Consider the following 16,994-nt stretch of genomic DNA (forward strand, 5'->3'; position numbering starts at 1 on the left):
AAAAATATCACAATTTTTATTTGATCAAAAGCAAGTTTTCGAATTTCCCGCAAATTTTCTAATGATTTGAAAGAATCTTATGAATAAATTTATATCTTTTTAGTTCGATAAATCGAAAAAAAATTAAATCGTTACGTCTCTCCCCTTCCTCTACCCTTAAGAATGCTCTAGCTGATGTTTAATAGGTATGACTAAAGATATATTAATTAAAGATTGTTATATTTAATGTATATGTGTATAGTTTATGGGGTCATACGTCAATACATCGAACCGATTGAGAGATCGCAGTCTATTACCTATATTATTATATATTTTAAATATATATTCGATACAAACCTTCTTTTATTTCATATGTAGTACATCTGATATTTATTGTTCGGACTTAAATTTATTATTTTTGCTTCTGTTTATTTATTTATTTTATTTTTTTGCTCAAACTTTGATTATATTTTTAAATAATAATTAATCTAATAAAGAAAATTATGCAAGCGTGGCTTAAGAAGACTAGTTTAGTGTACATATACTCTAAATACACTTAAATGTTTAAACCTTTTTTTTCTTTTGTAAAAAAAAAAATTATTGACGGAAGCGTTGCAGTAGGCGAGGATTCTTACAGTCAATTTTTATAAATTATTATTAAAAAATAACAATCATAATTTTTTTTTATTTTCATACTTAGTCTGCAACGTGCACGTCACAAATTGCGAGTAGGCATTTTTTTTTTTTTTTTTTTTGTATTATTTTTTATTTTTTTGTCAACTTATAATTAGAGGGTTCTAGGATTTAGATTTAATTATTTTTAGTAGATTATGTGGTAAATTAAAAAAAAATGATTATGATTTATTAATTAATTAATTTACAATTAATATATATGTATATATATTTATATAAAATGCCTACTGTGTGAAATAAAGTGAGCTAATTATTTATAACTTTTTTTTTTTAATTTTTTTTGTTTTAATTAAAAATACATTTTACATATGCACACATTTTTAATTTTCGCAAAACTATATATATATATATAGTTATAGTAAATGATTTTTTTTTTAATTTCATAATTTTTTTTAATTTTTTTGTTTGAAAATCTTACAAGTTTGTAGATATCTAAAAATGAAATGTGATCACAGCCACACATTAATAATTAATATTCATTAATATGTATATATATATATATTTATATTCATTTATGAATATTACTTTATATAATAATAATAATATACGCATACATATTTTATTTATTATATATTTTATTTTAATTATTTTATCCGTCGTAGTGTTATATTTTTACAAAGCAATTCCTCGCCCAATAATTCATTATTTTTTATTTCCAAAGTATCTAATTAATTTATAATTTTTAATAATAATAACTAAATTATAGTATAATTAAAACATTTATTTATTTTTTTTTAATAATCCATTATCGAATTTTTATCTCTGTCGGAATGACTTAATCCGTTAACAATCGTAATTTTATTTTTTTTTCACTAAATTTGCACACCTCAAGTGTCAAATCGATAAAATTACTATCGCTTTTAATTTTTTTTACCGTCAAATCGTATACATATATTTTTTATACAATAAAATTTATATCAGGAGGACGTTTTTTTTTAAATATTAATCTAGTTTACAAATTAACATATTTTTGTTACAAATATTTAATTATAGCCATCCATTGGTGTGCTTGCGAGCTTGATTTTTAATCAGATGATCATCTGACGTAACCATAAAACTCATATTTGATTAATTAACATAATTTTTTTAATAACTTTTATTCAATCAAGACGGAGCCAAGTAACAATTATCAATTCCGCCAAATGATATTTTTTAAAAATTAAAAAAAAAATTATCAGCCCTCGGTAAATTTTTTTTTTTCGTATACAAGCATCTGAGGTGTGCACTAAATTTCCAAATTTATTTTCGATATTTGGTAGATTATTTTTGGACATTATAAAGTCTATAATGAACAAAATACGCGCCATTTTAGCTATCGAATTAATAAGAAAATTTTAAAATCTTAATAAACTAAATTTTTTATAAAAAAAAAATGTAAAGAACTGCTACCGGATTAAGAATAATTACAATAATAAAATAAAAATTTGAGTTAATAACTTGAATGGACTTTAAATCTATTTGTCTGAAATACAATAAATGTGATGTTATTTAATTAATAATATAAAATTTAAAAATCGGGCATTTTTAATACACATCACTTGCACATACAATCAATATATTTTTACTCATATATATAAATATATATATTTAACACCTACTAGAATTTATAACAAATTTTACCCGATTAATCATAATAACAAAAATCCATTCTTTACATTTAATCATCATCATAATCAGTCACATTCTAACAATAATAATAGTTATAACAGTAATAATATTAATAATAGTGATAATAATAATAATTATAATAATAACATAAACATAATAATAATAATGAAAATTAAAGCGCATAAAAATTCAGTATTTGTAATTAACGATCAATTAATTATTACAATTATTTCTCTTCATAAATTCTCATCATCATCATCATCATAATCGTAATTAACGTAGTAGTCTTTGAAATTTATCATTTATCACTTATAAATAAAGTATTTCATTAATAAATGATCATGGCAATAATAATAGTAATAATAATAATAATAATGATAATAATAATAATAATAATAGTAATAATAAAAATTTAAATTGACGATGATAATGATCATCATAAACAGAGATCTTGAGTTGTCATTGACTATCCAACTTGGAGCAGTTTATAATATTTAAAATAAACGATAGATATTAAAATAATAAATTAAATTATAAATGATTAATTAATTAATCAATTAATATTACAATCATTAGCATTATGATAATAATAATAGTTGTTATTATTATTATTATTACTATTATTATTATTATTATTATCACAATCACATCACGATGAGCATGCCATCCACGAATTACAAGTACACGTGTAACAAGCGGTTGGTATGACCGGATAATAGAATCCCGTGTTGGTGTAAACGTAAGCTGGTTGTCCATTAGCGGCTGCTGCAGCTGCGGCAGCAACTGCTGCAGCTGACTGCTGACTATTTAGTCGCTGCTGCTCTTGGTAGAGTACTTGGAAGGCAAGATTCTCGATCAACGCAAGTGTTTGTCTTCTCTCGTGTCCCATTAAACAGACGGTCGATTCCTCGACGACGCTCTGCAGCAACATCAGGTACTGATATTTTAATGATTCTTCTTCCGGTCCAACAAAATGGTTCCACAAGTAGTTTTCTAGCTTAGCCTGCTGCTGATTAATGTCAGGAAAATCGATGAAAAATCTTGAACACATGTACCGTTCAAGTGTTTTCATGTAATCAGGTAGGGCTGGTTTGTACATTTTAACCAGAAGATTGCAGTACTTGAGCAATCCGCCACCGCGAATTTCTTCCGGATGCCTTGTTGATATCAATTTCTTGTGTAGATGATAAAGCGCCTCTTGAAAGTCGCCGTAAACTGATTCCCCGACAACTGTTGGGTAAAAATTTTCAGCAATTGGTAATTTGCTGCATTCATAGAACAGCAGCAATGAATCGAGGACTATTTGAAATGAATCGACAGAAAATTCAAACTGACGTTTCATTGTGTCGACAAATTTAAGTTCAACATTGCGATGACCACGTGAATTTCCTAAAGATATCAATGACCATCTGTCACCGTCATTAACTTTAACCATTTTACTAACGTATGCTTCTTTAAGACTACAAGTGGTGATTCGTTTGCGACTGACACCTTCTGGCAATAAATCGAAAAGCGAACCAAGAACGGCCGCCTTGACACGGTCAAAATTACGGGGTGTTGTTAATTCGACCGCAAATATTAAATCTAAGTCATTGTATGGCTGTGACTCGGTTGCAAGTACATGGGATGCTGCACCACCGTTAAGACGAATGTCGCGTACCCGCATACCAGCACCACCATTACTTGGATCTTCTTCTAATTTTGAACGTACAACAGTCACTAAATCACGCAACTTCACTTCGAGAGTCGGAAAATTACCGCGCCCGTGAATGCTCACAACTTCATTCATAACGTCATTTAACCGACGCACCTGCTCGAATGATAACACTGCGAGTCTTTGCTGGGGGTCATTTGGGCAGTCACTGTCTTTGTGAAGTTTGCTGCTGTTATTGACTCCACCACCACCACCCCCATTTCCGCCGCCACTGCTGTCGATTATGCTGTTTATTAGAGACGATTTGTAGCTTCGTGAGCTATTTAAGTTGTTCTTGGTGGCTATTGTACTGGTGTTATTGGTGTTGCTGATGGTGTGAGTATTGTTATTATTATTATTATTATTATTAATATTAATATTATTATTGTTGTTGGTGTTGTCGTGATTGTTGTTATCGTCACTGGTGCTGATATTTTTGGTGTCTTCTTTGCTAGGGGTGCTGCTAATTTGGACGCTTTTGGTTACTACTTGACAGAGAGACTCCATTCTATTCACTCGGCGTTGTCGTGCTTCGTCGATATCCAGGGAGCCACACTGTAACAAAATTTTAATTATTGCATTTTTTTTTTAAATATGAAAAAATTTCATTTACTACAGTAAAAATCACATAAATTTTATGATACATCTTATAATCAACCCGCAATAATTTTTAATCCCAAATATCAATGCGTTTATTTTTAAATTTCTAAATAAAAAATATCTACTCAATTATTTTTAAACACTTTTATTTATTTAATTGACCAAGTTCAACACTTGATATCTCTAGAGAAATAACGCGACATATGTTATAATCACACGTAACTTTTTTTTTTTTTTAAATTGAAATCTGACAAAAAAATTAATTTTCTAATTAGCAACACTAATTATTTAAATTCTCAGAACGAACGTCATAAAAAAAAATTAAAATGAACTTTTATCACAGGAAATCTCATTCTTCCCCAATTACGTATAATTTTTATAAAATAATTAACAAAACTTGTTCAGTCTCTTGATAAATTAAAAATATCAAGTTACTGCAATAAATTCACTATAAAAAAATATACATATATATTTACACATAGTAATTTTAAAATATGTACCCCGGTCGACGACAATCCGTTCAAGTCTTACGTAATTTATATAAAAAAAAAAAATTTTTAATAATAATGATAATAATTTATACTGAATAAGCGTATATAAACTGTTATTAAGTTATTGAATAATACAGATAGATATGTTATGTAAAATAAACGGTCTGAGGTTGTTCGATAAACGAGATCCGTATGGATCAAGTGGTAAAGCTGAACTGAAGTGAGTACGAGAGTGAAAGGCTCCCTCGGCCTGTGACTTTACTACTACATGCTCTGTCTGTTCTTTATGTTCTGTTACTACTTATACTTGTGCTCTAAAGTATAGTATCATATGTTCCGCTCTTAACACACATATATGTATATATATAAGGGAGATTACGGGTAAAATGGTCATCTTTCATTTTTAATTTTACCCCAGCATGAAGATTTAATCAATTGTTTGATCAAAAAAAAAAAAAAACGAGTATGCGCATGTGACTAAAATGAAGGATAAATATGTAATTAATGATTGCAAGTAATGAATAAAGAGTTTTTATAAATTTTTTTGAGTTAAATAACATGGGAGGCAGACTTGTACATAATACGCAGGGTTGAATTTGCGCGAACTCGTAGTTTGAATGACGTCATAGACTAGACGGGGTCAGAGAGGAGTAGCGTGGGCGCCAGCTGAATGAATTGCCGATCTGAGTAGGGGCGATGGCTGAATACGGGGGTTGAAAAAAAAAAAAAAAAAGAAAGTTGAGGGTTGAAACTAGTCTACAGTTGAGAGAACCGGAGAAGATAAAATAAGGATAGAGAAAACTAACCAGTAGTGAACTAGAGAGAAAAAAAAACGAGAGCAATGCGGAGGCGTTACATGCGATATTTTATATGTATATAAATAAATAAAAAGAAAAAGAGTAAACTTTTCCTACGTAACTTATTGATGAAATCAGGATCGTTGATCCTACTTCCTAATATAAACTTGTGACGTCAAAAGTATTTAATACGCAGTTTTATATTTTTTATAACCGATTTATTGAGTATCGATTTACTCCTACGTCATTTGAAATGTTGCGAAGATAACACTATCTTATATTTTTTAAATTTATTTATCGGTAGTTTGATCTAGATAACAATCACTGGAATTACACCCTGGGTTTTATTGTTTTGTAATTAAATTTTTAAATAAAACGAATACTTGAAATTATTTTTTACTTTTATTAAATTCAACGACCTAATTATTGACATTCTGTGATAATGTCCTAATTATTGACATTCTGCGGCAATGCTCCAATTATTGACATCTGCTTGTAAATTTTTGTAATTTTTAAAGCATATTAATTTTCAAAAGTCTTCAATTTCATAAAATAATTGAAGTAAAAAAAAATAAAAAAATTTAACGCTGTCATGTAAATGTTTGTTTTTTTAAACTGATATAAAATAATTTATATATTCAAAACAGCTATTAAAATAACAACTGTCATTTTTAATGGAGCAGACTGATATTAATTTCATACATAAATTAACAATTCAATCAAATTTAGTTGCGTAATTTTATTTGGAAAAAAAATTAACAGCAAGAAAATAAAACATTTGGCTAAATATTTTTTTTATTTTTATGAATACTTGAATGTTGGTGTTAATTAATAATTAAATAAATTTTTTTTTGTTTTTATTTTGCTCTGAAATAATACAAATACTTGTGTTAATTAAATAATTCAAGTATTTTTGAGTATATTGACCTCATTTATTTTTTATTTTCATTTTGTTTGTACTGAAAAATTTAAGTAAATTTATAAAATTTGTATAAATAATTTTAAACTGCAATTCAATATTAAAATACTTAGTGATAAAATTCAAGTACTTTGACATTGAGAATAAAATATCAGTTAAAAATATTAAATATTTTTTTAAATATATAATAATAACATAACAATCTTATTTACTCAAGAATTATAATTATTTATATTTCAAGTGTCATAAAATTAACGGAATCCACTTGAGTGATTTTTTCCGTAAAGTTTTCTTGATACACAAGAAAAGTATGTTATGTTTTTTTTTTTAAATTTAATAATAACATACTCCAATTATTGACATTGCTTAACAGAATTATTCAAGTATTTTAAAGTAATATAATAATATTTGTGTGTTGATTTAAAATTTTTATTTAATAGATAAATAAATCGACAATTAAATAAATTCCAAGACTTTAATTGCACTACAGTAGATAATTACCCTAACAGATATAAAAGTATCTCACGTACTCGATGTGGAATTTAACGATTATAAAATTTAAATTCTTCTTTTACCGCTTGTAATTATTTTTTAAATAGAGACATTAAAAAAAAAAAAAAAAAAAAAAAAACAACTAGGACAGATGATTTTTTACAAGTGAACTAAATAATAAAATGTATAAACGATTTATCCGCGCGCGTCGTAAATAAAATATATGTTTTACTTGGTGACCTATATACTGCAAGATTAATAAGAGCAAGATGGCGTTAGAATAGACGTTGTGCATATTTGAGTTAACATTTGCATTATAGACTAAAGTCTCTGTGTTTTTAGTGTATAGTGTAAAGTGTCGACTGTACAGTAGTACAGTCTGTAGATCTATCGGTCATGCAAAGAGAAATAGCACGTGGGTCTATAGTAATCTATTACATCCATGTACATTTTCGTTTCTTATATGTATATACGTTATCACGTATGTGTTATATTGTACTTAATATTATAAACCTCCAGTTCGATAAATAATCCATGTAACATCGTCATGTTTAAATATTAATGACTATTATTTCGCTGAGAATTATAGACAACTAAACAACTACTAGAGCAAATCGAATTAGGTTTTACCCTACATTCATATTTATACAAATAAATGCTGCTTTTAACTTATCAACTTCGAGAATATTCTTGATAAACTATTCCTATTTTTTTTTATTTACTTATCTAAGTTTTTAAAATTTATTATTATTTGAAATTAATTAAAATATTTTATTTTTTAAATGGAATTATTGATAACTCGATTATTAAAGATATTGTGGGTAGTCATTGTAAAAAAATAATAAAATTTTTTAAATGGTTGTAACTTTTTATGTATTGATTCAATAGTATTTTTTAATTAATAAATAGTTATAGGAAATTCAATTTCCTTTCCAATGATCATCTATGACGTATATTTATTTTATATTAAATTTTATTTAAAAACTAAAAAAATGTGAAATTCAATTTTAATTTTAATCGAGCACAATTACTGATAATTATTTATAAACAAAAGCAGTTCAATAAATATTACAGTCCTACTTTAGCGTAATCACGATACTAAAAAAAAAAAAATTGGATTTATTCCATGCATCGGTTATCGTGACTACAGATAGACACATGAACGACCAGACCATGTACTAAATTGAAAATAAAATGAAATTTTCTCTTTTTAATATCCCGGAACGCGTTAATATTTTTTTATAAATCGCGGATTTTATTCCTATGACTCATCGCCGCTCCCGAGTAAAAATAACTGATTCTAAAATAATTTCAAAATAATCGAGTTATTATAAAACAAAAACCAAAAAAAATTAATATTTTATTTAAATTTATTTTAAAATAATAATTTGCTCACAAACTGCTTTCCCGCACACCAGGACCGCAAGATATTTATAGAGAAAGAGTGAAAGAGAAAATAATTATACATGCAGCAACAGTAACATGTTAACATAATACATAAATTATTTTTGAATATTTTACCGTTAATAATTTATGTATATATTTATTTTTTTTTTGTTAAACAATATTCAAATATACGATACAATTTTTATAAAATGACCTATGAATTTATTTTTGTTAAACAAAAATTAATTGCATACACAAGATTACGCATGTACTAAAGAAACCTTATTAATTATTTATTTCCAACTGCACTTTGAATTTTTTTTTGCATAAATAGAGAAAGAAAGACAAAATGGGGACCAGAAAAATTAGCGAGTGACTTTTAGAAATTTAAAATGACACAATATTTTTCATAAATAATTTAAAATAAAACGGTACTGGATCTTATAAAAAATAACAACAACAATAATTAATTAAAATAATAATTAAGTTGATTTTATTATCGTTGACCTTTCAAATTTATGCTGTTAATCTAGAATACAAAGGTCTGGTATTACACAATAAAAAACGGCTTAAAAACTTTCGCGTTTTAAAACTTTCTTATAAAAAAAACTTTTTTTATTAAATATATATAACTTTATAAATTTATCCTCCGTAATTTTTTAATATATTCTTTTTATTAAATAAACTTTATTTATTCTATTCAAATTTATTTTAAATAATAATAATATAGAGTTAATTCAATAATAATAATTTAATTTGAATGCCGCGCGTTAATTTATTATTTAACTCACATACTTAAATAATTTAATGAATTAATATATATAGTGTAGAATATAAAACGTGTATGGCGAATTGTCTTGAGCACGTGGGAACTTACATTACATTACGTTGTATTTATATAAATATATATGTATGAGGAATTGCGTCATGCATTGATGCTGATTGAATCACTTCAAGATGCACCTGTTTTCTTCCCACATCATTTTTCAACAACAATAATAACAAAAAAAACAATAATAATATTAAATAATAAAATGACTCATACTCTAACTATGTATAGTAAACAACTTTGGCCAATTTATTTTGTCGATAAACAAATTTTTCAATTTAAAATTGAGGCCCAAAAAAATTTTAATTTCTAGCTGCTGATTATAATTAGCAATATTAAATTAAAAGAAGTATAACGACGTAGATGTAACGATATATACTTCTGATTTACGTCGTCACGAAGCCTATAAGTGTTCACCTTAACAAGGCCATAGTTTTTCCTGTAGATCTATCTAATGTCTTTAGATGGTTTCCCCCCACTTAAAAGCTCTCTACATACTACATTAGAAAAAAAAAGCAATAAAGATGAACTAGTATACAGTCTGTACATTGAAAAAAATCGGATTTTATTTAAATCTACATCCACTCCCGGAGTTTTATATCAAAATAAATTCCCTCCGTTAGTTTCACTCCGAGGGGATCAAGTAAATAAAAAATTATCTGCTGCTTCTGGATTTGATCCTCAAATTTTTTACAGTCTATATATATCATACTTTACATATTAAAGAAAAACAAATTTGAATTTAACTCTTTCATCGCCGACACTTTTACACTATTTTTAGTCCGCCTTCTAATTTACATATTCATCCGATCCTCTTGTTCTCATATATATAAATATACATACATACATCAATGTTTGGCTACCCAATGTAATCTCTACTCTATCAATTCCCTCGTGATTATTCAAACGCCCTCAATCAACTTGATTTACTTTTTCTGTACTTCAGTCCACTGACATAAATTGACAAAATTTTTATATATTTTTTTTAATCACTTTACGACAATATCAATTGACTTTTCTTGCGATTACATCATAATAACTGACACAAATAGAAATATACTGTGCACTAAGCTTTAATGTTAACTCGGGCTAACTTGTGTCAACAAACGTAAATTTTAATAATTATTACAGCAATGAATATTAATAAATAAAAAAAAACACCAACATTTTTTTATTAATATGTGTTAATAATTTTAATAAAAATAAAAATTGTCAATATACTTTTTTTTTCTCAGTTTATTTAATTAGCATTTCACCTGCGCCTTTCACTCGATTATCGTCTGTACTATAATTCGCATCGAGTCTCGAGACAGCTGCACAGCATAAGGTCTACATAGATTTTTTTTTAAGACACTTGGAAAATATAAAACATCAAAAATATATAACGAAACCTTGACCGTTCAATTTATTTTTATTTCATATTGACAATTAAAATTAGAAATTTTATTTAGTAATTATATGAAAAAACAAATTTAATTAGTTCATAACCATAATTATTATTCATTTCCTTTTATAGACTGTAAACTATTTTTAGATTTCTTAAGTAAAAAAAAAAAGTTTTTATTTATGTAGATAATCATGAGTTTGTATGACGCCCACCCACATATATGTTACACTACTTCCTCTTCCTTGAAATTATTCTTTCAACCAAATTATTGTTATATTTGTTATCAAAATCAAGAGATTCTTTTATTTTTAGTAAAAAATTACACTTATTATTTTTTAATTACAAGTCATTTATTTTACAACTCAACAATTCAATTTTTACTGTTTTATAAAAAATAGTAATTGTAATAAATAGAAAAAAAAACCGCCAATATGTATATTTATGAGCATTAGCCGTTGTATGACCTCTTTAACTCGTTCAAGTACATACACTGTATTTTATTTTATTCGTCATCATTTGTATCATCTATGAAACCCAATTTCATCGGACATGAATGAACAATGCGGTCAGTACGCGTGTTCCTCGATCTGTTCAACCTTTATTATTATTATATTTATTATTATTATTATAATTAATTAAATTACATGAATAATAATAATAATGCGAGTAAACATGTAAATTTCATCATAGAAATTAAAATTGATAATTAATTTTATCTTCATTAACAGCAAACAAATTTAGGTTGAATACTAAATAAATAAATGTATTTTTTTATTAAAACTTTCCCGTATGTTATAAACCTCCTGCCTTTTATAATAAAGAAGACATGAAATGTATGTGAATCCAATTTATTTTTAACGTGATTAGTTAAATTACGCTCGGAGATATTTCGAGTTGCAGTAACTCAATCAGCTAAATTAAATCGGTCTGTTGATGTGCTTAGACGGGCATTTAACATTACATGTAAACTGTTTACTTGCTCTAACTATTCAAATTTATCTCAGTGTCCAAATTTACTACTATAGATTCAAACAAATATAATAACGACATGTGTATTTTATCAAAAAATTTTTAAAAATCCGGGTTAAAAAAATAACCGGAATTTGACTCAAATGGATACTAGATACGTCGTTAGCCAATAACAAGTCAAAATCTTGGTTAACTTGACCTACTCAGTATCCATTTAAGTCAAAGAAGTCAAATTTCGATTATTTTTTTGACGCGGCAAAATTTTGGCAATTCAAATTTATTTTAATTTCGCGGTTAATATATATCTATATATATGTACAAGAGTTATATTAGATGATGACAGTGGCTCAACGAACCGAGAAGCTAAATTGTACGCGTGCTTGTCTATAATCTGATGCATAAGAAGATATATATATATATATATATATATACATGTATGCAATGTTGGAGTATGAGTTGCATAGATTTACGTAACATTAAGTGCGACTACTTGGTAAACTTAAAATACAAATATGTACACATACATATGTATAATTATAGTTGTATATATATTATATATTAAAAATCCATAAATATAAATAAGGTAGTAGCATTTATGTTGTAAGGAATTTCTTAAAATAACTTATAAGGAAATAAAAAAGATTTATCTTGTCATGTTAGAAAATTCTTTTTTTTTTCTTTAAAATTTATTAAACTGCGTTAGAGAAATTTATCTATAAATATCATTTAAATATATATTGTTGCAGAGGCGCCACCTGGGCAACAGTTTAGTGCAGTCGCGTGTGACAGCGTCTCAGCGAATATTTGCATAAAACAAGTGTTTACTGTGTGAAAAATTTAAAAAAAGTGAATAAAAATTAGAGAAAAGTATAATAGAAAGAAGGTAAGAACTCAAATCGAGTCAGCAAGTAGTCTTGTAACTCAGGGTAGAGACCCAAGGAAATATGGAACCGGCAAACGACAATAAACCGGAAGTTGACGGCCATGTTAATGGGGACCTAGAGGAGGGAGATGGCGACATCTTTGAAAGAGAAGGGGATTCAATGTCAGATAACGAAGAGCAGCGGGTAGATGAATGGGAAAGTGAGATAGAGGGCGGCACAGAGGACGCGGGAAGTCTAAATGGAGACAGCAAAAATGGAAAAGATAAATTAAAGAAAAAAAGAGGAAGACCGCTAGGTAGCAAGAACAAACCACAAAATAAAGGAGGCACAAAAGGTGACAAAAGAAAGGACAAGGAGGAAAGGAAGGAAAAAGACATTAAAAGTTTTCTTATAAATGTAAGTGACGAGGGATTAAAAGAAACGAGAAAACTGGAGGGGGACAGAATAACGAGAAGTAAGAGTGCACTAACAATAAACAGAGAAAAGGAGGAGGAGGATGAAGCGAAGGCTTTTGCAACGAAAAATAAGCTGGGCAGGTCTCCAGTGAAGAGCATAACTGAAGTGACAAGCGAAAAAGACGAAAAAAACGAAAAAAAAGAAAAAAACAAAGAGAGCAGTGACACAAAGAAGGACGAAGATCAACAAAAGGGAAAGGAAGATAACATAAATGTAAACAAAAAGACAAGTGATAAAGAAGAACAGATGGAAGCAAGAAATAAAGAAGTGAAAAAGGACCAGGGAGTACAGACGAGCGAGGAAAGCTGCACATGCAAGTGCTGCGAAAACAACAAAAAAAGGACAGAAGACATGGAAAAAAGAATCAAACTACAACTAGACGAGCTGAAACGAGAAATATTAAAGGCAATGAAGGAAACGGAAATTGCGAATGCAGGAAAAAGACAGAAACCTCGAGAAAACATTGACATATTAAGCGACGCACCAGGATCATGGAGCGAGGCGGACGCTGAAACAGAAGAGGAAGCGAGCAAGAAGGAGAAAAAGAAAAGGAAAATAAAAAAGAAGATGAGAACAAGAGGTGGAAGAAGCCCAGAAGAAACTGAGGAGGGGGAAAAAGACAACAGAGAGAGGATAGGAGATAAAAAACGTGAAAAAAAGGAGAGCAAAAAAACGGAAGACAACAAAAAAGAAGAGAAAACAAGAATGAGCAGTAGAGAGAAAGAAGAAAACAGAGAAATAGAAAAAAGAAGCAAAATAAGTAAGATTAACAGCCAAGGTAAAACAACGGAAACGGAAGCAAGATTTGAAAGTCAGAGGGTTGTCATAAGTGCGGGGAGCTCGAACGACTCACAAAAATCAAGGGAAGCTAAAACTCAAATCGGAGTACATGAAAAAAAGAAAGTGAGCAAGAAGCCGGGGAAATTGAATGAAAAGGAATGGGAGGAAGAGAGACAAAAAAGGAACAGCAGGAAAAATAACATAGTAATATGGGGTAATGTAAAGAAACCAGAAGAAGGGGTAACAATGATCGAAGCCATCAAGGAACTCTTTAAAAAGCACTTAGAGATAGAACCTAAAATCGAGAAACTAAAGAGAGAAGGGGAAAACTACGTTGTGCACATGGCGTCGTTTGAGGATAAGCTGAAGGTGATAGTTAGAAAAACGAAAATGAAGGGAACGGGGATATGGATAGAAGACGACTACACAAGAAGACAAGCGGAAGTGCTGCAATGGCTGGACGACGAAGTATGGAGAATCAGAAAGGAAGGGGGACAAGCAAAAAGAAAATATGACAAAGTTTTGAGGGACGGAGTCTGGTGGAGCTGGGATGAAAGAGAAGGCGAAATGAGAAAAACGGCAACTGTAATCAAGCAAAGACAGGAGAGGAAAGGGGCTGGAGAGACGACAAGAGGGTTTCGAAAATAAGCTAGAAAGCAAAGAAGAAAAAGAGAAGAGGGAAAAAAAGGGAAGAATCAAGATCATGACCTGGAATATAGCTGGGTGGAGAAACGCAGTTGCGGTGAAAGAGAAGCTAGAGGAATATGACGTGGTAATACTCCAGGAAACATGGGTAGCGGAAGATAAAATGGAAGAATTCAAAGGGAGTTTAAGTAAGAATTTCAACTGGAGTTTAAAAGCAGCAACCAAAGATAAAAGGGTGAAGAAAGGAAGAGCGAGTGGCGGACAAGCAGTTGGAATAAAAAAGACAATAAAAGGGATACGGGAGATAGAAGAATGGGAGTATGGGCTAAGAGTAAAAAAGAGTGGAGAAGAGATGTGGATGATCATCACGGCATACAATAATGCAGGAATGCAAGAGTTTGGAAAGAAACTGAAAGAAATAGTGGAAAGAAGCATCTACGAGAGTGAAAACGTATACATCCTAGGGGACATGAACGCGAGAACAGGTGAACAAAAAGGCTACACAGAAGCAGATGAAGAAGATGAGCTTGACACGGAGAGAAGATCACAAGACAAGCATATTAACAGCGAGGGCAGGAAATTGTTAAAAATGTGTGAGGAATTGGGAATCAACATAATAAACGGAAGAGTAAAGGGGGACAGACAAGGAGCAGTTACATTCATTGGAGGAGGGGAGGAGGACAGCAGCACAGTTATCGACCTAGTGATGAGAGTGGGAGGCGGAAGGGGAATGAAAATAGATAACATGAGGATCCTACCAGCAACAGAGTCAGACCACCTACCAATTGCACTGACACTTAAGAGAGAGAAAAAGGAAGAAAGTGACGCAGTGGGGGAAGACTCAGACGGACAACAAGAAGAAAAATGGGACGAGAAACCAAAGGATGACGGCGAAAAGGAAAACAGGTTCAGGTTCAAATGGAACGGAGAAAAAATAGAGGAATATGAAGAAGTATGGAAAAGAGAATGGAGAGAAGGCGAGGCGGAAGGAAAGGAAAGAAACTGGGAAAGAATGGTAGAAACCACAAAAACAGCAGCAAGATTATGTGAGATGGAAAAAAGAGCAAAAAAAGGAAGAAAGGACTGCCAATGGTTCAACGAAGAGTGCAAAAGGAAAAGGAAAGAAATGTTTGGAGCGCTAAAGAAGCAAATAAAAATGAATAGCAAAGAAAACAAGAAAGAATTACACGAAAAAAGAAAAGAGTACAGAGAAACATGCAAGAGGAGGCAAGAAGAATGGAGAGAAGAAAAAAGAAAGAGAATAAATAAGAGTAAAAACATGGCTCAGTGGTGGGAAGCAGTAAACGCGTTCAGAGGTAAGAGCAGAGGGGAGGTGAGTGAGGAAATTAAGGAAGAACAATGGATAGAACATTTCCAGAAAATTCTAGGAGGACAGGAGGAGGAAAAAAAGCAAACAAAAAAGAAAGAAGAAAATAAAGAGGAAGAAAGAGAAATAAGAGAGGAAGAGGAGAGCAACACCGAAGAGCAAATAAGAAACGGCAGAAGGGAAGAAGAGGCATTGATTGAGGATGCAATGGAAGCGGAGATAGAAATGGTTGAAATAAGGAAAGTTATAAGAAAAATGAAGAATAAAAAGGCACCAGGACAGGATGGGCTAGCGGCGGAATTTTTCAAAGCGCTGCCGAAGGAAGGCCAGTGGGAATTAAAAGAGGTAATAAATGAAATATGGATGACTGGAGAAATACCGGAGGGCTGGAAAATGGCGCACATAACACCGATTTTCAAGAAGGGGGACTCGAAAAAGCCGGAGAACCACAGAGGAATCTCGCTACTAGACATAGGCTACAAGATATTAACGAATGTGGTGACGAACAGGTTGGAAAAATGGACAGAGGAGAAAGGGGTCATAGGGGAAAGTCAGGCGGGCTTCAGAAGGAAAAGAGGGACGAGAGATCAGATCTTCGTGCTCAACGCAGCGATAAATCAGAGAACAAAGAGGAAAAAGAATAAAGGATACGTATGCTATGTCGACTTCGAAACAGCTTTCGACAGTGTAAACAGAAAAAGGCTCTTTAGAAAACTGGAGGAAGTGGGGGTCAAGGGAAGGATGCTGAGATACATAAAAGCTATATACGAAAGAACGGAGAACAGAGTGGTGGTAAATGGGAAAATGACAAGAAAATTCAGGTCAAGAAAAGGGGTGAGACAAGGATGCCCGTTAAGCCCCCTGCTGTTCAATTTGTTCCTAGAGGATGTGGATAAAGAGTTCGTAAAAAGGAATGTAGGCGGAATAGTGATAGGAAAAATCAAAATATTCCTAGGAAAATATGCGGATGATGTGGCGATACTAGGGGAGGACGAAGGAAGTCTCAGGAGGATGTTGGAAATACTCAGAAAATATGCAGAGGAAAATGGGCTGAAGGTC

At 30.2% G+C, this 16,994-nt stretch overlaps 1 protein-coding gene across 4 annotated transcripts in view; it reads right to left on the minus strand.

The window, feature by feature from the left end:
* Positions 1-2,869: 2,869 nt before the first annotated feature.
* Positions 2,870-16,994, minus strand: part of LOC130674264 (terminal nucleotidyltransferase 5C) — a 39,673-nt gene continuing 25,548 nt past the window's right edge. For 2 of the 4 annotated variants that reach the window (XM_057479537.1, XM_057479538.1), the window contains exon 2: positions 2,870-4,528. In XM_057479537.1, the coding sequence (XP_057335520.1) occupies positions 2,930-4,528 (1,599 nt within the window). In that variant the 3' untranslated portion in view covers positions 2,870-2,929. Of the gene's footprint in view, positions 4,529-5,049; positions 5,287-16,994 lie in introns of those variants that run through there. The other 2 variants (XM_057479539.1, XM_057479540.1) reach the window with 2 other exon arrangements.

Source organism: Microplitis mediator, chromosome 9 (genome assembly GCF_029852145.1).
Source record: "Microplitis mediator isolate UGA2020A chromosome 9, iyMicMedi2.1, whole genome shotgun sequence".
Taxonomy (NCBI): domain Eukaryota; kingdom Metazoa; phylum Arthropoda; class Insecta; order Hymenoptera; family Braconidae; genus Microplitis; species Microplitis mediator.